The 24,081-nt window shown below is 43.5% G+C and overlaps 1 protein-coding gene across 1 annotated transcript; it reads right to left on the bottom strand.

Annotated features, from left to right (window-relative positions):
* Nucleotides 1–6,209: 6,209 nt before the first annotated feature.
* Nucleotides 6,210–9,766, bottom strand: LOC147607943 (uncharacterized). The gene is made up of 3 exons (XM_086790189.1): nt 9,404–9,766; nt 6,940–9,313; nt 6,210–6,851 (listed from the first exon to the last, which is right to left on the bottom strand). The coding sequence occupies exon 2, from the start codon at nt 9,309–9,311 to the stop codon at nt 7,050–7,052; it is 2,262 nt and encodes a 753-aa protein (XP_086646315.1). The 5' UTR covers nt 9,312–9,313; nt 9,404–9,766; the 3' UTR covers nt 6,210–6,851; nt 6,940–7,049.
* Nucleotides 9,767–24,081: the final 14,315 nt, after the last annotated feature.

A 24,081-nucleotide genomic window follows, 5' to 3' on the forward strand; every position in this document is an offset into this window, starting at 1 on the left:
AAAAGGAAAAAACTCAAAAGAAGAAGGGGAAAGGCCAACAAGGGGAGTTAAGTAGTGAAGAAGAGAGAGAGGAGTCTCCATCAAAATTTGGCCCATCAGAGAAGGGAGATGAGGTGCACTCCGAATCTAGGCATTCGACAAAAAGAATCAAGATCTCGAGCATCGCACTCCAATAGGGATACAGCTAGTTCTGTTGGTCCTCCACCTAGTAAGTTAATCTTTTTCTAAGAATATTTTAATCATTGCAAGTTTCATGCAACACTCTTTTCTTGGGTTTTTAATATTCTATTTTGATTTAAATAGCATCTCAAGATATTCATCCATGACATATGGTGATAGAAGAAAGCATAGTGTATGTGGCCGACATAATTCTTGGAGGATCTAGTTCATTGTGAGTGTATCAATTATTCAAACAAATTGATCATTACTTTGTGTCTTTTGAAACCCATAACAATTGACCTTGACATTTCATAATTTTTTGTAGGAGGGCCACACATATGGCAAGGTTTATTGAGGGTCTCAACAAGTATGGGAGTATTGTTCATTCAATCGTGGTAGTTCAGGGATGCTCTTTAGTGTGGGCGGATTTCCCTACATCATTGATTGTGGATCCAAATTATCCCGTTGTGCCTATATGGAATGCTTGGACGAAGGACCTTATGGTTGCAACATGTGTGTTAGCCAATGAGTTTTTAAAAGATAACGGGACATTTGTCACAGCAAGCAATCCTAATCATCTTCCAACCATTGTCGAGGTCACGAAATCTCACAATATCTCTCTCCAACGGACATTGTATCTAGAGATGCAAGGAGCTTACCATCAGATTGATGATGATGGAACTAAGGAGGTGACCTACACAAACTATGTTTACATATAAGTATATAATAGTTTTTTCAATGGTTTGAACAAAAATGTCTAACTTGTAATTGTGGAGTAGGTGCCCATTATATTTATTGGAGTGCTTGTACGCAATCCACCAAGTAGATTAGCCCACAATATATCCGAGAGAATGGAAATGATGCAGTGGATGGGAAAGGTTTTGGGCCACATTCCATTTCTGTTTCCAGAGTGTGAATACTGCAACATGAAAGAACCCAATCTAATAATGGGTAGGGACCATAAGCCTCTACGAGGTCCAACTGAGAGACCAGTGGGGGTTACTGCAAGATATGAAACAAGAAAGAGATTTTTTATAATTTGAATTTGTGAAATCATGTTCAAGATGGTAGGGAATGTATCTAATTTTTTTCACTTTGTAGGTGGTTGCTTGGAACTTTCACCATGGAGGGGGACCTAGTTCTTGATTGCTTTGTAGGGATAGGTAGCATGGCAAAGGCATGCAACCAGATGTTCCGACATTGTATAAGAATTGAGGATGATTTGATGTGCCATGAAATTGAGTTCGGAGGGCTTGAAGACATGCCTGATGACCTCGGTGACAATAAATTCATTGGCAAGGAGATAGAGGTATTGCAAAGGGCACAAGTGGAACCTATGACAGCAACTTTGTGACCTTTGCCACCATGGAATCAAGGTCCTAGGCCATATGCACATCCCTGCCCATCTATGCCACATCCATTTTATCCACTGCCATCTAATGCACCTTTTCCTTACCATGTTCCTCCACGTTTTATGCCAATCCCGACATATCCTCCAAATTGGATAGCACCATCATAGCCCCTTCCTTCTGAAGAGCCACATAATAGAATTAGGAGCTCGAGTATGCCTCCACATACTTGAATGACTCTAGGAATGGAGGTTTTATTTTGCACTACAATTCTCATGACATCTTCTTTTGTAATTTATGAATGACTCTAGGAATGGAGGTTTTATTTTGTTATTTTGAACTATATTCTCATGGCAGCTACTTTTGAACTACGATTCTTATGGCATATTCTTCTAACATTGTATGAATGAGACTCTAGTAATGGAGGGTTTATATTGATATTTTGAATCATCAAATGTAGTTTGCATGACATTGTCTATTGTAAATTGATATTTTGAATCATCAATTGTAATTTGCATGACATAATCTATTGTAATTGTTTCATGCATGGAGAGAGGGAGAGAGAGAGAGAGGGAAGGGGTGTATCTTGTACCTTGTATATTAATTTTGAGTTGCATGGAGAGAGGGAGAGAGAGGGAGGGAGAGGGTTGTATCTTGTATGGAGAGAGGGAGAGAGAGGGAGGGAGAGGGTTGTATCTTGTACCTTGCATATTAATTTTGAGTTGCATCAAGAGATAAGGAGTTAGCATAGGGGTGTAAAGAGATAGAAAATAAGACAGGGGGGTTTAAAGAGAGAGGGAGAGCATGGATGTAAGAGTGAGATCGAGAGAGAGAATGAAAGAGGGTCCTAGCGAGAGAGTGCGAGAGTGAGGGAGTGAGAGTAGAGAGAGAAAAAAGCAATCGCCATTTTGGAGGAATCGCTCGCTAGAAAGTGCTTCGCCAAAAAATTTTCCCCTCCCTCCACTTTGTTATCATTGAAAATGAGTCAATTTTCTATATATATATATATGTATGTATGTATGTATGTATGTATAAGAATTTGACCGTTATAATAATGGCTTCTCCCTCCACTTTATTATCATTGAAAATGGGTCAATTTGATATATATATATATATATATATATATATATATATATATATATATATATACATACATACATACATACATACATACATACACACACACACACACATACATGCATGCATGCATGACCTTGATCTACCTTCATACCTTCATAAAAATGATAGCTTATGTTTTACCGCTTATGTTTTACCACACACACACACATACCCTGATCTACCTTTATACCTCCATAGAAATGATAGCTTATGTTTTTACCAAAATTATGATTTTTTGGTTGCTTCATGAGAACGGTAATTTGCTAGTTGCTTCAAGGAAAAGCTTCATTTCATGGTTGAGAACTAGCTTGATCTAATTTAAGTTTACTGGAATCAAATCCATAGGGATACCTTGCACATGCATCTCCATGACAACATGATGGGACCGTGTCTATTGACATCAAGAAGTTGGCCATTATGGTTTCTTCCTCCACTTTATTGTCATTAAAAATGTGTCAATATGCTATACACACACACACACATGTATGTATGTATGTATATACAAGTCTTCGGAACCGGCTCATACACAAAGGCCGGTTGTTGCTTCTCAAGGTGAGAGTTTTGTGGATCGTTTAGCTAATGAGTATGCTAACTTTGATTTCAAATGTTGTAGAAGCAAAACAACATACCCAACCTCGAGAAGATGTGGGTAGCCTAAGAGTGTTTTGATTACTGAGAATGTGGCCATGTATGCGCATCGCAATTGTCCAAGGCTCTTGGAGGCCAATCCATCTTCTATACTACAAGCTAATGCCTTAGGCATGTCTATTGAAGAGATAGCTTTGAGAACCATCATACAAGTCAAAGCAGAGGTTCTTGTGGGTAAAAGAACTCATGCTCGAGTGGAGGGAAACACGGAAGAGGTTGAGACTTCTCATGTAGCATGGAAACGCAAGAAGAAGAGCTCGAAAGATCAAATTGGGTGATTTTGAGTTTGGCTATGTCATCAAGGCCTATGACTTGATGGAGGATCTATGAATACTACTCAAGGTGGACATGACTCTTCCGCAACTTTTGTTAGTCCAAGCATGAGGAAACAATGGTCATCATGAGCTATTAGCACAAGGTCATCCAAGCGATGGTCCAAGGGAGTTTACAAGAAGGCAAGTGATGTTATAATCCATTCATTTGCATGATGATGATTTTCCAGTGATTGATGTGATTATTAGCACAAGGTCATCCAAGCGACGGTCCAAGGGAGTTCACTAGAAGACAAGTGATGTTATGATTTGCATGATGATGATTTGCTAGTGATTAATAAGGCTTAACCATTCTCGTGGAGCCTACATTGATGGAGGAGCAATCGTGAACGTCATGAGTCAAGCGACCATGGAGAAGCTTGGGCTTTGTTACCATTAATATTCTCCCTTTTGTATTAAGTTGTTTGTCGTCGATAATTCTCGTGTGCAAGATCTTAGGGTGATTAAGAAGACTAAAATTGATATATGTGGTATGTAAGTTCCTTTGGATTTTCAGGTTATTCCTACTAAGGTAGATCGAGTGGTTTACCCTCTTATCTTGGAATGGCCTTGGATGTGACAAATTAACATGACCCAAAAGTGGAAGACGGGAGATTTTCTTACGCAATATGGTGACCATCGAATAAGGTACAACATTCGAAGTGGACAAGCTCAAGAGTTGGAGGAGGGGGAGACCTCCTATGATAGCAGAGAGTATGACACCGATGCTACAAGTTCTTCATACGATGATGAGGAAGAGAATTCACCACTCAACAAGATTTCTATGGATGTGTTTGGGATTAGGGATACCATGCCGACACATGAGTCAATACAAAGATACTTGGATCCTCCTTGACGGAGGAAGAGAAGGCGGATTACCTTAATATGCTTGAATGGATTCACCACTCAACAAGATTTCTATGGATTTGTTTGGGGTTAAGGATACCATGCCAACACATGAGACAATACAAAGATGCTTGGATCCTCCTTGACGGAGGAAGAGAAGGCGGATTACCTTAATATGCTTGATGGTTTTCCCCGACTCTTTGTGCTACATGGTACATGGATCTTTGTGACAAGTGACTATAATTGAGCACAAGATAAAGTTGAAGCCCAAGGCAGTGGTATAACAACTTCAAAGCTTGGGGACCACGCAACATGTGTCTTGAAGATAGAGATTGATTGACTTTTGAGACTAGGCTTTATCTTTCCCGCGGAGAATTCAGAATGGTTTTCACCCGTGGTACTATCTCCAAAGAAGGGAGGTAAGTCGTGCATATGTGTTGATTTTTGACCTCTTAATACTTGCACCAAAAGGGATCATCATCCTCTTCCTTTCCAATACGGGATTCTTGATCGTGTGACACACCATGAGATGTATACGGTGTGCGACGGTTATTCAAGCTTCTTCCAAATTTGTATTGTTGCGGAGGACCAATTGAATACTACTTTCATCACACCATGAGGATGCTTTGCTTATCGTGTGATGCCCTTTGGATTGATGGCATTACCACAAAATCAATAGATGCCATAAAATCAACAGCAAGACCAAACTCTAGGAATACAATGTCAGCCCCACGCAGCTAGAAAAGCAGTGCCATCAGCACATGCATGTCATATACATAAGGGCTTGGCTTGGAAGCAAAACCAACAATAACATGCCTCAAACTTTGAACATTTACATTACAAAGTTCGAAAAATGACTTTCACACATCAGTGCTCTTTTTATTGTGTACTTCTGTAAATTGCAAACAATTTATTCCAAATGGGGCCCAAAAAGCTTTTATTTAAAAAAAATCTTGAGAAGATTGATTTTAGTAAAGCATATTTGTATGTTATCAATAATCTAAGTCTTTGGAAAATTCATCCTTGGTAGACACATTCAACCCTTAATACATGTAGCGAAGACCATTCACAAATCAGGTCTAACAAAGACATAATGGGCCGGCCCCACATTATCAAATGTCACATAAGAGATCACACAGATGCAGACTTAATGACTGGAGTGCACCCCCCAATCTCAAGCTGGCTTGCCAGCAGATGCAGAGGCTTCACCTGCAGGCCTTTAACTAGAAATTACAGCAGCTCACCACACAGAGCTAAACATCCATGTTTACTGAACTCTACAAAGAATTTCAACATGGAAGCAAACTGTGAACGCACACTGAAATACTATCAAGCAAACGCCAGGAGAATTACATTAAAAAATTCAAAGTCCCATACTTTGTATCAAAATTTCCACAAAAAATAAGCCCTACTTGGGCCATACACTTGGAGGTAAAGAACTGCGAAAGAAAAATCTTCTCAAATGTGCATATGAGATGGCTGACTAACTAAGCACAAGACGAAAGGTACAATGTTCGTGCAATCACTACTCCCCCATCTTCTCTTTCCCTGCCAAACCTGCATACATCTTCACATGGAATATGAAAGCCTTGAAAAAGGCTTTCCCACTCTCTCAAAGCCATGAAAAAACCCTTCAAGAAGGCGGCTGAGTCTCTGGGTACAATACCTCGAGATGCTACTGGCCATAAAGTTACATGTAACCTCTGAATCACATGAGCATACACTAAATGCTGCATCATGGCCAGAGGTCAAAGAAGGGATATCTCAAGCAGCAAAAGGAAAAACTCTCATATAGAGACTTTATTGCGTGGCTCTGCAAGAGGTACAGCAGAGAAAGAATGTTACAAACAAATTCCAAACATACATACATGACGTAAAGGATCATGATAATCCTTAAGCTAATCTGTACAATTGAAGAGGGTAAGTGGGTGGTGTATCAGGACAACTAGGAGAGGACTAATGTAAGCACGAACATAAAGTTCGCTCCCTTGGATGGGAGTAAGAAAGACAATTACATCTGGTTCAAAAAGGATTGCCTATTAACATCTTTCTGGTGTATTTCCAATCAACCATCCAACCAAGACAAACATTAAAAATCTAGATACTTGAAAAGCATGTCGCAATGCACTCCATAGAGGTGTCTGGGCCTAAATCCCATCTCTTTCCAAAAGAGCTTCCAAAAGAGCCTACACATTATAATGTCAGAAACGGTTTGCTTTTATGAAGTTTAAATGAGCTGCCAAATGCTACTGTAGAAGTTGCAGCTCCAGTACCAGCTCCTTTGTTGTAGTCTCGAGCTGCCAAAAAGCTAAGTGTAGAAGTTGTTACCCTACTAACAGCTACTAGTCCCACCACACTCGGGACACTAACAAACCTGCAAAGCTGCTCACCATATCGACCTTTACAAGAGGTTGCATTCCTACACATGAGAGAGCGGTCAGTAGCGGCATTTCAGACCAACAACACAACTTGCATGGAAAAAACTAAAAGGAAGTTGATTGGCATACCTGAAGAGATGCTTAGAATGATAGAACTTGCACTTGGAAATCCAATCTCAAAAACAACTCCCCATTCAACAACCTCAGTCACACTCAAAGATGGCACACTGCCATGGTTCTTACATACTGGAGAGCTCTCTCTCTACCATACGGCGCTTTTTGCCATAGTCATCCTCCCTTGGCCTCTGCCTTGGATCATCTTCCTCCTCTTCCACCATACGACTCTTGTTTCTTGTCCTGACTGGTCTCTCTCTATCCCAATCTTCATCCTTTTCACGGTCTCTCTCTCTATCCCTTTGATCCCTAAAACCATCCCTATCCTTCTCCCTGTAACGCTCTCTCTCCCATTCTCCATCCCTGTCATCTCTCCGGCGTCTCTCTGGCCAATCTCCGTTCTCCTTGTCCCATCCTCCACTTGTCCTGCTCCTTTCATGCCCCATCTCATTGCTGTAGCCATAGTCTATACCACCACCATCCTCAGTATAGCTTCCATCTCTAGCTCTCCTGTCATGCTCCTCCCCGCCCCATCCACCAAGGGATGCATCTCCCCACATTCCTTGATGAGGACCCTCCATGCCACCTCCAGGCATTAGTCCCATCCCGTTTGGTGCAACAGATCTCCCAAAAAATGCCGGATTAACATGAGGTGCAACTCCAGGAAGAGCTCCAGGGCCCAAGCTAGGAAATGGTGTTACCATCCCAGAAAAAGGTGGTCCAGGCATTACATAGCCACCATATGCAGCCCCACCCCTTCCCATTGGCCCATATGCTGGATCATATCCTTGCCCCATCATCCCCTGATGCATCATCATAGCAGATTGATGGCCTCCCATGGGTCCAGAGTGTCCTTGACCATATGGCATACCTGTTCCTGCAGTACCACCACCACCACCCATACCCTTACCCATGTAGTTTCCCCTGCCCCTTCCACTACCAGCCTGCCCTGCTTTGTTACCTATCCCCTGTCCATGACCAGTCCTACCAATTCCCATCCTCCCGTAACCACGACCACTGTCCCTTTCCTGGTAAGAAGAGCCTCCCCTGGCACCACCAACATTGTTATTGTTTCTCCTAGCTGTCATCTGCTCTTGTTGTGCCTGGATTTGTGCTTGTGTTTTCTTCTCCTGTTGATAACCCATTTGTTGGATACTCCTCGTATTTCCAAGTGCAACAATGCAGGGGCGGTCATGAAACTTTCTTCCATTCATTCCTTGTTTACATGCAAGGGCAGCAGCATGATCAAAAAACTCTACTTGACAGTAACCCTTAGACTTGCCACTCACCCTTTCTTCAAAAAACTTCAGATTCTTCACCCGCCCATATTCTGATAAGGCAGCCTCTAATTCTGCATCAGTTGTCCACCAGTGCAGATCTCCAACAAACAGCATTGTACTGCCATCACCACCATATGGTTGCTGAATTGCATGCCTGGATGCATTTTCACTCCCCACAGGTTGTCTGAATGCATTATCAGCCACATTTGGTGATAAATCCCTTTGTGAAGACCTCGGTGGACCTGCTGTTGTGCCTCTTGATCTATCATATGCCATGTCATCTATCCCACCTCTTTCTTTAGGGTTAGCACTCGCCACTGCAGCTGCTCTAGCTGGACCAACAGAGAAGACACCACCTACAGGCCCACCGCTTTGGACATTCACCCCTGTCTGAGCAAATCCTGAAGCAGATTCACCATTACCAGACGTGGGTACAGCTCCAGCGCCCTTGTAGGGAGAGAATGGCTTCTCAAGATGGTGTACAGCAGCTTGTCTTGAACCATTGTTGTAGCCATCACCTTGCTCTTTTACGCTGGAAGACAGAAACAATTGCATCTGCCTTCCCTGGTCCACGTCCTTTCCATTTACTGGTATGACAGTCGGAGGAACAATCTCTTTTAGCTGTCCAGAGTACCTGTAATTCATCTCTTGCTTAGACCAAGAGATAGACAAGCCTTTTTCATGTTCCACAATTTCTTTTGGCTCATCTTTGGGGGCCTTGAATCCCTCTAGTGGGATCTGCAGTGGCTTCGGAATGGCGGAAGCAGGCAGCGGGGCTACTGCTGCATGCAGAGTCACCTTCTCATCCGGATGAGCAGAGACAACAGCGGGTTTCACATCAGGATTCTGGTCATAAGCTTCATCATCATCCATCCCAAATCCATCTCCTGCAGCGGTTGGCTTGGAAAGTTCGGCTGGAGCTTGAAAAAACCCTATGTTGACATCGTCATACAGGTCGTCGTACTCCTCTTCTTGAGCCATTTCATCATCATCTGCAACGGCAGATAAGGACCCTCCGGGCTGAAAGGAAGCTATGGCTGCAGCCCCATCACCAAGCTCACCTTCCCCATAGTCGAGCTCGTCATCCCCAGTGTCAACGTACGACATGCCTCCAAAAACAAAGGAGAAGAGGCACGGTAAAGACAAAATCACAGATGAGAAAAAACAACGCTGCTCAGAGAAGAAGAAACTTGGCTTACCGGCCTTCTGCTACACCACGAAACTTCGATTTCCCGATGGAGCGAAGCTTTTGAACAGAGATTCAAACCCTAAATTCTGGGAAAACCCTAATTTCTCCTTGAAAGCTGATGAAACATTGCAGACTGGCGACGCCTGTTCAGCAACCCTAGTTTCTTCTTGCAAGATGTGCTTTATGTGCAGAAACCCTAAAATCGGCTTGCAAACCGGCGATTTCTGTGCGAAAATCCAAAATTCTAGCCGCAACTGAGCAGAAACCCTAATTTCGTCCGAGTCTGCCAGGGTCAATGAAGAACTCCACATCTACTGCATCCTCACCCAATCTCATCAAGAAGACGTGTGTGTGGGCGTGTGTGTGTGTGTGTGTTGGGGGTTGGTTTTACATGCTCTCCAAAATCACTAATGGAGACATTGACGCCCCAATGTGAAACGTATCTCAGGGTGTTCAGCGCGCGCATAAGCTACGGTTATCTATGTAGCCAATCACTCGATTACTTGTTGCCACTAGCATCTCGGCCACAACGTATCGCTCTTGTTAAAGCCCACACACACGAAATCTTTATTTGTGCTTAGTATACATGAAGGATTTATTTTCTATGCTTACAAAGTTTTTTGCAGTGTACTTAAGTGTGCGTGTAAGAATTGTTGGTGCCCAAGAATCACAGGGTGTCACTAGGGAGTACAGATATCAGGGGACATTTGTTGAAGCCAAAACAACACACTTGTCTATTATTTTTGGGTCTATGCCCTCTTAAAAAGCAATTTACTTTTTCTAAAAAAGCAAAGTGTGCTTTCACAACCAACAAACAAAAAAATATTTTATTAAAAGTTTGTTCGCGTGCTACATCTGATATTCTCTACTTGAGCTTGCTTCTTGTCAACACTCCCCCTCAAGCTCAAGTTGAGGTGATGTTCATGTCTTCAACTCCCAGTGTCATCAAAACTTTTCAAACTTCTCTGTTTGCCAATGCTTTGGTGAAGATATCTGCAATTTGATCTTCAGTCTTCACAAATCTTAGATTTAACTTTACCTTATAGCACTTTTTCTCTTGATAAAATGATTATGTACCTCAATGTGTTTCGTACGAGCATGAAACACTGGATTCTTTGTTAACTAAATGAAACTGGAGGATTTTTTTGGTGAGCGCTTTTTGGGAATCAGGCAAGCGGATTCCAAAAAGATACCCTCCCCCCCTCCATTAAGGGAGAGAGGGGCGAAGAGAGTTGGAGAGAGTTTCATGACATAATTGTTTGAGAGGGAGAGGGCGATAGAGAGCCAAATGGAATGAGAACAGAAAAACATGACAACTTCACATCCTGTACATGGAGATTATTGCTTCAAAGTGAAAATAAAACCAAGTTCATTCACATACAACTTCTAAATACAGAAATGTCTCGCTTGTCCTCTGGGGGAAGGCACAAAGTAAGCAAACGGTGTTCGTACCCTTCCGCACTTCCTCTAGCAAGACACGCTCAAGCGATTCAATAAAACCATGGGCTCGCCATATCACAATTAAGCCCACCACTTTGGCCTTCACTTGAGAAATAGCATCATCATCACCAGGAAGTTGAAAGGATGTGAGACCTTTCCATGCTTGTGCACCATCTATGGTCTTCTGCTTGACCTCCACATTGGTGGTCTCCCTCTCTAGATACACGCATCAACAACTTCAATGCTAATATGTAATGAGGCCATCACAAACAATATGAAAGAGGTTTAGGGTGGTGTACTCTACTAACAAGGCTTGGTGGCAATGGTGATTAACAAAGTGCTTTGGAGCTTACCTCTATATTTATAGCAGTGGGAGAGGTGTACTCTACTTTTGCAACAAACAAAATAGAAAACAATTTTTATCTTTTTTAATGTTAATAATAAATGAATCTTTCCTCGAATTTCTACACCACAATAATAAAGGAATCTTTTGTACTTTTTTTTGGGAAAGAGCGGGTATGTATTGGAACACCTTTCCCCTATCTCTTCTCTCTCTAGCTTGTTGTTCCTCTCTCATTTTTGTAGGATTTCAAACCGATGAATGCTTGTAACACCATTGACCACGTTCTACAATACCAGACCTGCTTGAAAATGCACAACCCATAGCTAGAGGGGGCAGAGGGAGGGAAGGGGGCGAAAGATAATGTAGAATTAAACCCTCTACAATGAGGTTGCTTCCACAAAGGTTACATAGGTCTCAAAATACTATAATTCAACTGATAATCCATGCATTCAATTGTCTAAACTAGGATAGGTTCTCCTACGAGACAAGGCATTGTAAAAGCTTAAGGTTTGATAGGATAGGTTGGTGATAAACATTTTCTCGTTCTGGTCTAAGCCTAGCGCACGCAAATAAATGAAGTACAAGTGCTTGTAGGCAAGATACGGCTTCTTCTTGGATTCTCTATTTGTAAAATCTAGGCACGTACAGCACGGTTCGTCTTTCACATGCACATCATATTTTCCCACGTGTGCATCGTTCCCGTGCGATTTGATCTTGAAAACTTCATACTTGTGCTCTAGTCTCTGCACTTCTTCTACCACCGTAGCTTTCATTTTCAAAGCGGCCTTTTTTTTCCCACTTTCTCTGATATCAACGTCTAGTACTTAACTATTATGCCATTTTGCATGCTTGAGCCACCAGCCTTTGTGTTAGTAGTGGACCCATATGGTGGTTCTTTGGAAGTTGCAGTTGTAATAAAGAACCTTGATGCCCCATCGCTACTCAGTGGGGTGGGCATAACTCCTTCTGCATTCTTGCTCTCCACTTGATATCCACCTTTCCATAATGAATATACCTCCTCGTCTGTGATGTTAGTTCCTATAGCTATTAGCCATATCTTGGGTGGTGGATTGGGCTTTGGGTCTATGTTGGTGTCCACAATATAGCAATGAAGCACGTGGTCAGGGCAAAACCACATCCATTGTCTAATAAGACCATTAGGGTGCTTGTGATAGCCTTTAAAAGATGGTACAGGCACACTCTTTGTAGATCCGGCTATGTGTTGCCCATGCCTCTTACTCCCACGAGGTGTTCCATTGCTGGCCTTGAGAGTAAGAGGCTGCCTTAGTGCTTTGCATAATTGTATTTGCCATATCGGTAGTACATGCATCGTAAAGAGAAATCTTGCGTATATATCCTTCCCCTGCAAGCCAACTTCCATGCTTGCTTTCTGCTAGGTTTGTTCTTGGGGTATTACTTCTCTCTATTGTTGTCATGACTGAACCCCAATGTGTATGCGCACCTCCCACTAGCTCAACCAAGAGTCCATGCTAACATATTCCTATCCATCACATGACCATTGCACCACAATTGACATATCAATTGAGCCTCCACTGATGCAACTTCCATGCGCCACTTCTTGCACATTGCTTTGTGCTCTCCTTGAGACGTAACACACACATACTTTATTGTGTGGGCAACCATGCTCTGCTCTCAATGAAATAGGCAAGACCTCTCCCTATCTGTCAAGATGCTATTTTTCCCACCATTGAACACATGTCGAAGAACTGCATTCCAATTAGCCCGAGTTGTGTCTGCCATAAAACCAAAGAAATCTTCCCTTTCACAATCATGGTTTGCCATCACTTCATTAATGCATTCCCAGAACAGACATTAGGCCTCCATATCCTGCTCTTTCATTTCACATGCCACAATTGTTAGAAGATCTTGCATGCTGCGTGAAAACTCTAGTCATTTATGATGTAAAACACTTGACCAACTCTAATTACTTTAATACTCTACATTGGTAATATCCTACCTTGGATCATACACATGACAAGCCATCGTCACCCAATCTAATGTTCGCCGAGTGTGGTCAAATTATATCCACGCATGTCGAAGGTCACCAAAGCCGGTCCGTCGCATTCGATTCATCAAATCCAACCTTGAAGCGGGTCCAATGGTGGACATCTTAAAAACAAAGCACGTCTCACCTGAGGACCCTTGTCCCGGGAACCTGCTTTCATGGAAGAAGTTGTGAGTGCACTCTCGCTTTAGCTTTAGAATTGCATCCAAAGCCCTCCCTCGGAAGGCCCGTGCCAGGCTACAGTGATTGACCTCCAAAACCTAAATATCAAATTGTTCAAATTTCACACTTTACCTATCTAGATTTTAATAACTCTTTTACAAAAACATAATTGCTTAACCAGATTAACCTACCGCTTGTCTTCCACCAGTGGTCCCATCTCCTCTGCAATGTTGATGAACTCTTGTTCCTCAATGAAATGGAACCACCTTCTTGCACTAGCATTGCCATTATGATTTCTTTAGCAATGTTGATGAACTCTTGTTCGTCAATGAAATGGAACCACCTTCTTGCACTAGTGTTACCATTATGATTTCTTTAGCCACACACATTTTTACCTTCCTTGCCCTGGCATTGCGATCTACTCCTAGTACCCTGGACACCATCTTCTTTGTCCTATCAATTAGTGCCTTTGATGTGCATGTCTATACATTATGTTGATGGAAACCAATGTGTATCATTAATCGACTCATCGTCTTGTTGGAGGGCATCACTTAATAGATGTAGCAATTGCATGTAGCAATGCACATCGCGGGCACTGAGAAATAATGGCAAAGGAGCTTTCCAGATGCATTGCTACACTCCTTTCTAGTGGTCGGTGCCTTTAGCATGCTTCCAGTAAAATGTGATGTATTTGACACCCAGTGGTTCTTTAAACGCGGGAAAAGTTCATTCACACACTTCAAACTACCTAGGCAATGGCTTCTCCGACATACTCCAGGGAGGGCAATGTTAGAGGTTTGCGGCTTTGACCACCAGTGGGGGGGATCACACTTACACTCCATGGAGTCCATTCATGAACGTGTTCCCATGGTTGGTGAAAACTCAAACGCAATATCACCATTATATTGCCTAGGAATCTCCATGGCCTTGATAACCTCTTTGACATTGAACAAAATCTTTGTTAATGTGTTTCCCTTCTTTATGCTCTAAAGGTATTCCAAAATTCTCTTACCATCTCCTCTTGCAACAACAGTGTGGATGAGCCTACTGCACCGGTTTTGTTGTTATCTTGAAAGGGGCTGCATAAATCCATCACATTAGTCTGAGTTGGAAGTCCTCTGGGTGGGCTATCTAAGATAGCTATTGGTTGTGGGTTTGAGTTAATGGAAGCATCAGTTATTGCAGAGTAATTGGTTGAAAGAGAGTCCTAAAGTATATAGAACTACTCCCCCTCATGAGATTAGAGGTTGCCTCTAGAGGGACATGCAACTCTCAGAACCCAATATTCACTATTGCTTGTAATAGTGAATATTTTGGGGGGAGCTAATTGTTCTTGTAAGAACCTTTGCACTCATGAGAACTCATCCATTGTTGAAACATAGATTCTTCTTAGTAGTAGAAGATGGGAATGTGATTGTACAACTCATTGGTAAAGAGGAACAAAACAGAAGAACACAAGAACAAGAAAGAATGACACAACAGGTACCAAGTACACACGAAATGAATGGTGATTAACACCCTTAAATAAGTTAGCCGTTTTTAATTTGACCATTTTAAAGTAATTATTATTTTTAAAAAAAATATTAATTTCAAAAAATAAAATTCTGTGATATATATATATATATATATATATATATATATATATATATATATATATATATATATATATATATAATTAGCATCCTTACATTCTCTCTCTCTCTCTCTCCCTCTCCTTCGTCTTCTCTCTCTCCCTCTCCCTCTCCCTCCCTTCTCTCTCTCTCTCTCTCTCTCTCCCTCCCTCCTCTCTCTCTTGAGACTTCTTAAAGGATTAAGAAGTCTCAAGACATAATTCCTTGCTCATAAATGACTCATTCTTATTTGATAAATTCTATAGATGGGCCATCTTCCTAAATAATAATATGCATAAAATGACATCAAGTTAAAGCTTAGTAGATGTGCCAATGGAAACTCATAGATATCTTCCTTATCTAGGGAAGCACAAGATAATAAAGATGGAATGCCAACAAGAGGCATGATGTGTTATAATTCCATAAAGAATATAAAGATAAAATACCAAGATGGTAGAAGAGCTAATTGCTTCACTTCTTTACATCAATGACAAGTGAATTGTGAATGGGATCCACAAGCATAATTATATCACTTATCAATTGTCATTGGCATTTCTAGCCTCACTAGTACATCCACCAATAAGTGTGGCACCTTCCAAGAAGGACAAGCCACAAATGGAGATTCTAAATATTCCAAGATGGTGGGAACATCTCTCTCTCTTCTCTCTCTCCCTCTCTCTCCCTCCCTCTCTCTCTCTCTCCTCTCTCCCTCCCTCCCTCCCTCTCTCCCTCCCTCCTCTCTCTCTCCTCTCTCCCCATCCTCCCATCTCCCTTCTCTCTCTCTCTCTCTCTCTCTCTCTCTCTCTCTCTCTCTCTCTCTCTCTCTCTCTCTCTCTCGTGCCCACTTCGCTCTGCGCCCCCCATCTCTCCCTGCCCGCCTGTTCGCTCTCTCTCTCTCTCTCTCTCTCTCTCTCTCTCTCTCTCTCTCTCTGGCCCGCTTCGCTCTGTGCCCCCCATCTCTCTCTCGCTGTTCCCCCTTTTCGCCCCTGCCCGCCTGTTCGCTCTCTCTCTCTCTCTCTCTCTCGTGCGCCTGCTTCGCTCTGCGCCCCCCATCTCTCTCTCTCTCGTGCCCGCTTCGCTCTGCGCCCCCCATCTCTCTCTCGTTGTGCCTCTACCTCCCTTTTCCCACCCACCCTTCCTCAGGCCCCCAAGGCAGCAACATAACTCTCTCTGCTGAATCTCTTCTCTCTTTCCCCTACATGGCTTGAACCCCCCCTCTCTCTCCCTGCTCTGCTGTTGTTTCGCCCTTGTGTCATGGATTAATTTCCAATCCATTGGCATTGGCATTGGCTGTGGGAAGTTTTGCAAAAAGTCATGGCCAAGACCGGGTTTAAAGAGGAGCTCGTGAAAGTGGAGGACAAGCTCGGCACAATTATCAAAGAAAACAAGAAGATGGTCGACTCTTCCATTACCGCAATCATAAACCGCCTCTCCAAACTCAAGAAGGGATTCGACAAAATCCAAGAGCTCGAGTTGAGAACATCCAAGCAAGAGGCTGAGATTTCAGCCTTAAAGGAGGAACTAGTGGAGGCCAAACTGCATGCTAAAAGTCAAGCGGCTGAAATCTCAGCCCTCAAAAAGGAGTTGGAAGCCACTTCAAAAAGCAAGCTTGAGGATGGAGAATTTCAGCCCTCCTTTATTGAAGAGCTGAATACCATCAAGGAACAAATGAGGATCATTCGAGAGGAGGAGGAGCAACATAAAGAGAAGACATCTTCATGGGTGGAGGTGATCACAAATACACAAAAGAAGATGGACGAGGCCGAGAAATGGATCGAGGTCGCCAAGAAAGGGAAAGGTAAAGAATCGCCACCCATCCCCACTCCCACCATCATCAACATGACCCTTGAAGAGGAGCAAAGGAGGAAGACTCGGGCCTTACATGTACGAGTGTCCGGTCTAAAAGACCGTGATGATGCGGAAGGGGAAACCAAGGAGCTCTTCTCTATGATGGGCATTGAAGCCACGCACACAAAGGCATGGAGAGTGGGAAAGAAGAGAGAAGGTAGTGGCGAATCTTCTAAGGAGAGAGCACTTATCATTCGTTTCCCCTCCATGGAAGCGAAGAAGGACTTCTTGAAGAGACGTCCTACACTCAAGAAGACGGGAATATTTCTTGGAGATGACCTCACACTCTCGCAACTTGCCCACATGAAAGAAGTTATGCCCGAGATGTTGAGATATCGAGCTCATCTAGTGAGCCGGTGGATACTGATGACCCGCCTAGGGGATAGGCCCCGCACTTACACCACTGGCATGGTTGGTGAGATCTTGGGTGATATGCGGCCAGTGGGATGACAGGCTGTGTGACAGCCATTCTAGAGACTGGCATAGTTATAGCGCCAGCTCATTTAGTTGGGTTCACACTATAGAGAACCCGTGTATGTATTGGTTGAGTACCTTTCATATTATGTGTACTCTTATCTTGTATATGGTGTGTTGAGTGTTGAGTGAAGAAGAAGATTTTCAGCCTCTCACTTTGTGTGTTCTCTATTAGGGTTTTGTGAGTGTGTGTGTGCTTGCAAGAGCTCAAGCTCTCTTCACCCTTGCATCTTTTCATGGTATCAGAGCCTGGTTCGTGCTAAGGACTGAGCTGCAAGCAAGAGAACCACAGGAAGCGGTACGAGGGTAAGAGCTTCAACTACTATTCCCTATTTGTGTTGGTGACTACACCCTTGTCGGGAGCTCTACGGGAGGCACCGGCAAACGATCTCTGATTGAGGAGCTTTGCGGGAGTAAAGCTATAGGGCAACTATACAGTCCTATTGGACTAATATTTTTTGGTCGAAAACGCGTTTCGGGCGCGTCTGGACCTCCGTTTTTCAGAAAGCGGGCGATTTCGAGCACTGCGGGTAAGTTATCGATTCTCTGTAGAACTCTGTTTTAAGAATTGCAGGAAGACAGATTGACTGTGCAGACACTGTGGGTGCTGCAAAGAGGTCAACAGTTGCCATTGGGGTGTATGTATGCACATTGAGGTCACTGGTTGTGACATTTGAGTGTACTGCAGTACCGCTGCAGAAAATACAGCAGTTTGTGCAGGACAAACCAGAGTGCTGTTTCTGGTAAAATTGTGTGTTTGGCAAGATGTCAAATGATGGGATAACCCAGATTGTGGGGCTGAGAAGCTTGATAAGAATAACTTCCATGCTTGGAGGTTCAGGTTGACGAATTTCCTGATGGGAAAGGGCTATTGGGACTACATAGAAGGTGAGCATGAAGAGGCACCAGAGATACCGGACATAAATTCGACTGCTGTAGATATGAAAGAGTTTAAAGACTGGAACCAAGGAGCCAGGAAAGTTATGTATTGGCTTTCCATTAGTATACAGGACACCATGATTGGGCACATTCAGGATGCCAAGTCCCCCAAGGAGGCGTGGGACACCTTGGTAAAGCTCTATGAAACAAATACTAAGGCACGTAAGATACAGTTGAAGAATGAACTTCATACTGTGGAGAAAAAGAGCATGTCTGTGAATGACTATGGGTATTGTGGAATCCCTTGCATCTATTGGTGTGTCAGTAGATGATGATGACAAGGTGGAAGTCTGTCTACGTGGTCTCGGGCCACAATACAAGGCGTTCAAGACGTCTATTCAGACTCGGGAAAACATTCCCAACTTTACAGATTTGGTGTCTATGCTGATTATAGAAGAGAAGAGCTTGGGTGAAGACCAACAGTCTTCACAAACCAAAAACAGTTCGGAGCAACATGCCTTCTACACAAGTTCAGGAAGAGGACGAGGAAGAGGAGGCCGTGGTGGACGCGGTCAAGGAGGTGGCCGAACAAGTAATCAGAATTATGGCCAGCAGAGCAGCAACAACAACAGTCCCAGAATACACAACAACAACAACAACAACACACAGGTGGAAGAGGCAAATTCAGAGGCAGGGGGAGTCAAAGAGGCCCTGGAAATTGGCAAAGGTAGTATAATTATGCACGTGAATGCTATTATTGTGGTAAGCCTGGACATGTGCAGGCAGAATGTTATAAGAAGCAAGCTGACATGCAAAATGGGAAAGTGCAGCAAAAACAACTATGCATCCTCAAGCAGAAATAATGAGGACAATAAAAAGGTTGTTTGTTATGCAGCATGTCGTGAATGCCATGTCTAAAAATGTTCAAGCAGCACAAAAAGATGATGTGTGGTATGTGGATTCAGGTGCTTCGAACCACATGACAAGTCATGGGGAGTGGTTCAAGGAAATGAAAAACCCGAAAAGACCAGGTTTTGTGGAAACAGGGGATGACACTGCTCATCCAATTGCCCATGTTGGAGATGTGCCATTGTCTATGCAGGATGGCAAAGTGAAGTACCTTGCAGATGTACTTCATGTTCCAAACATAACAAAGAATCTGGTTTCAGTTGGCCAGATGATTGAGCAGGGTTTGCAGGTTAGGTTTAACCCTGATGGTTGTTATGTTGAAGACTTTAAAGATAAGTGCAGGTTGGTTGCAAAAGGCAACAGAGTGGGGAGAATGTTTACGTTGAATGTAGACATGCCTGAGATGAGTGCTGCGATGTTTGCAAATGGTTCAGGAATTGTTGCAGACACAGACATTTGGGATAAAAGGATTGGACATGTGAATGTGCAGAGATTGAAGTCTATGCAGACCAAAGGAATTGTGACAAGGCTGCCAAAATTTAAAGTGGAAGGTATGCAGAAAATATGTGAAGCATGCCAATTTGGGAAGCAAACAAAGCATGTGTTTCCACGTAACAGATATGTGAGCAGAAATGCACTAGATGTTGTGCATTTAGATGTATGGGGTCCTACGAAGACCATATCTATGGGAGGCTGCAGGTATTATGTGACTTTCATTGATGACCACACAAGGAAAGTGTGGGTATATTTCATGAAAGAGAAGAGTGAGGTGTTCACTCACTTTCAGAATTTCAGAGTTTTGGTTGAAAATCAAACAAGGAAATATGTCAAGTGCCTAAGGTCAGATGGAGGGGGAGAATACTTCTCCAACGAGTTCTCTGAATTTTTGAAGAAGAATGGTATTCGGAGACAGTTTACATGCAGATACACTCCGCAGCAAAATGGAGTTGCTGAGCGGAAAAACAGGCACATTGCTGAGATTGCGCGAGCATTGATGGAAGAGAAGAATATGCCGCATAGCTATTGGGCTGAGGCTGTTTCTACAGCAGTATACATCATGAACAGGACTCCAACTGCAGCCATACATGATGTAACTCCAGAGGAGAGGTTTACTGGCAGAAAACCAGATTTGTCTCATCTGAAAGTCTTTGGATGCATTGCATATGTGCATGTGCCAGATGAGCTGAGAACTAAGCTGGATCCGAAAGCTGAAAAATGTGTGTTTATTGGATATTCCCTTGAGCAAAAGGGATACATGTGTTATAACCCTGCTACACGTGAGTTGAGGGTAAGCAGGGATGTTGTCTTTGATGAGATGAGCAGCTGGTATGCTGCTGAAAAAGAAGCTGTTGGGATTGATGTGAGTGGAAGTGTGGTTGCACAGAATGCAGGTCAGCAATCACAGTCTTTGAGTGGACCAGGAGAGTCCTCATCTAGTGGGTCTGTTGATAGACCATGGAGTGGCAGGCTGCGTCATAATACTAGTCCTGCAAATGTGATTAGTACATCACGTAAAGGAAAAGAGAAAGTGGTTGAGCCCCTTGGTATGCCTGACATTTCTGCAGGGCATTCTCATGTTGATGGAGAGTCTAGTGGCTCAGATATGAGCCTTGATGAGGAGCTTGGGATCCCAGCTATGAGAACACCTGGTGTAAAGAAGGCTATGGAAGCCATGAATGAAAAGCTGCGAAGATCTGGGAGAGTGAAAAATCCTGTGTAGAGATTTACCTATGATGGTTATGTGGCACATCACTATGCATATATGGCAAAGGTTGTGCAGGTTGTTGAGCCCACATGCATTGATGAGGCTGTTGGAAATGTGTGTTGGGAGAAAGCTATGGATGAGGAGATGAATGCACTATATGGAAATGAAACTTGGGACTTAGTGCAATTGCCTGAAGGTAAGAAAGCCATTGGATGCAAGTGGGTGTACAAAGTAAAACATAACAGTGATGGAAGCATAAACAGGTACAAGGCTAGATTGGTAGCCAAAGGATATGCGCAGACATATGGTATTGATTATGAGGAAACTTTCAGCCCAGTTGCCAAGATGGCAACAGTGAGAGTTGTGATAGCAGTGGCTACGTCAAAGCAATGGTCTTTACATTAGATGGATGTAAAGAATGCATTCTTGCATGGGGATTTGCAAGAAGAGGTGTATATGTTGCAGCCACCTGGTTATGAGGATGTGGGTCACCCCGAGCATGTTTGCAGGTTGAAGAAAGCCTTGTATGGCTTAAAGCAAGCACCAAGAGCATGGTCTGACAAGATTTCTGAATATCTTGTCACTATTGGCTTTCATGTAGCCAATGCAGATTTCTCGCTATATGTGAGACATGGTGATAGAGGGGTTGTGCTTGTTGTCATCTATGTAGATGACTTGATCATTACGGGGGACCATGATGCAGAGATCTTTGATGTAAAGATCTTGCTTAGATAGAAGTTCGAGATGAAGGATCTGGGGGAGCTCAGATATTTCTTGGGCATTGAGGTGATTAGGTCACCACATGGTATTGGATTACTGCAGAGACAATATGGCTTGGACATGTTGTCCAAGTATGGTATGATAGGCTGTAAGCCTATTTCTGTGCCATTGGATCAGAATGGCAAGTTGAGTGCAGATTCAGGAGAGATCTTGGAGGATCCTACTATGTATAGGCGCATAGTAGGAAGCTTGATCTACATGACGATCACCAGACCAGATTTGAGCTATGCTATTGGGTTGGTGAGTCAGTTTATGCAAGTTCCACGGAAACCGCATTTGGATGCAGTGAGACGCATACTGAGGTATGTGAGATCTACTTTGCATTGTGGACTATTCTATGAGACTGGTAGAGATATGTGTACATGGGTACACAGATGCTGATTGGGCTGGTAGTATCTCAGATAGAAGATCTACCAGTGGATTCATGTTTTCTTTGGGGAGTGCTGCTGTGACTTGGAGCAGCAAGAAACAGCCTACGGTTGCTCTATCCAGTACAGAGGCCGAGTACAGAGGAGCTGCTATGGCAGCATGTGAGGTAGCTTGGTTGAGAAAGCTACTTGCAGATTTGGGTCTATCAGTGGATAGACAAGTCATTTTCTGTGACAACATTAGCAGTACCAAGAACCCAGTCTTTCATGCTCATACGAAGCATATAGAGGTCCACTACCACTTCGTCAGAGAGAAGGTCTTGGCAGGAGACCTTGACCTTGTTTATGTCAGCACACAGAGGATCAGGTAGCTGACATCTTCACCAAAGCATTGGGTACAGAGAAGCTCCACAGATTCAGGGCTTCGCTTGGTGTACATGAGATGGAGTTGAGCTCGAGGGAGAGTGTTGAGATATCGAGCTCATCTAGTGAGGCGGTGGACACTGATGACCCGGCTGGGGGATAGGCCCCACACTTACACCACTGGCATGGTTGGTGAGATCTTGGGTGATATGCGGCCAGTGGGATGACAGGCTGTGTGACAGCCATTCTAGAGACTGGCATAGTTATAGCGCCAGCTCATTTAGAGAACCCGTATATGTATTGGTTGAGTACCTTTCATATTATGTGTACTCTTATCTTGTATATGGTGTGTTGAGTGTTGAGCGAAGAAGAAGATTTTCAGCCTCTCACTTTGTGTGTTCTCTATTAGGGTTTTGTGAGTGTGTGTGTGCTTGCAAGAGCTCAAGCTCTCTTCCCCCTTGCATCTTTTCACGAGATAAGGGCAGCCCGAGAGAAAGGGAAAGTGGCCTTCTATAGAGATGGTAGAGTGGTGATTATGGAGAGGCGCTCTTCATGACGGCGTGAGACCCATGGGACTACACTCAAAGTTGCTACTTGGAATTGTAATGGATCTCTACGCCTTGATGTAGGGGCTTTTGAGGATAGTTTCACTGGGAGGGACATCATCTTCTACTGTGAGATGCATCAGGCTCCTGGACAGTCCATGCCACATGTTAGTGGATACCGATGGGAGACGGCTTGTAGACAGGAGACTCATTCAAAGCATAGAGGACGGGGCTCAGGAGGAGTGGCAGTATTGTTTAGAGAGGAGCTACAGCCACCACTGATACATATAGTCCGCAGAGATGAGCAGGCTAGGTACATGTGGGTTAGACTGAGGGCAGAGACGAGCAGATATCTCTACATTGCTATATGCTATTTTGCTCCTAGTACATCAGTGTATGCATCACCTAGCGGGTAGTCTCCCTTTTCTATTTTGGATGATGACATTTGGGAGTTCTCCAGGGATGGTGACATCATTCTCTTGGGGGACTTCAATGATAGTATTTTATGATACCTCAGAGGAGATGTTGAGGGAGCTTGATGTTAGGGATATGGGCCTATCTAGACTCTCACAAGATGAGGAACATACAGTGTATGGGCGGTATTTGATAGACATGGGGACTGCACATGGATTGGCCATCCTGAATGGCCTATCGGGCGGTTTCACTAGCTTTCCACATCGGCATGGTGCTAGTACAGTGGACTATGTTATGGCTCAGCCCAGTCTCATTCCCTCTTTTCAGGATTTTATGGTAGGCACTAGGCCGGTTGGAATAGCAGTGGATCATGCTATCTTGTCCTTCACTCTCACATTTCAATTCAGCACCGCTCCATTGGGATAGGTCTCCACACACACTCGTTATACCTTTACAAGGGAGACTGACACCGTGTACACGGATGAGATATACAGACGCTTATGTGCCGAGGAGCCGGGACAACCATTAGATGAGCTCACTCAGATATTGATAGAGACGCTTCATGCTGTAGCATCAGAGGCATATCCCCATAGTCAGCCTACACGGAGATGATCTGGGAACATGCCCTAGAACAGTTGGTATGATGAGTGCAGAGAGATGAAGATCAGATTACAGAGAGAGGTGCTCATGGGTGTTACCACTCACAGACAGTCACGGATTACCTTCCAGCACCTAGTGCGACGGAAGAAGAGGGCTTATCTTGCTCAGTTAGAGAGGGATTTGTACCAGTTATTTATGAGTCAGGACTCAGGCGAGGCATGG

This window comes from Cibotium barometz, chromosome 54, assembly GCF_041138505.1.
Source record: "Cibotium barometz isolate CiBa-2024 chromosome 54, ASM4113850v1, whole genome shotgun sequence".
Lineage (NCBI taxonomy): Eukaryota > Viridiplantae > Streptophyta > Polypodiopsida > Cyatheales > Cibotiaceae > Cibotium > Cibotium barometz.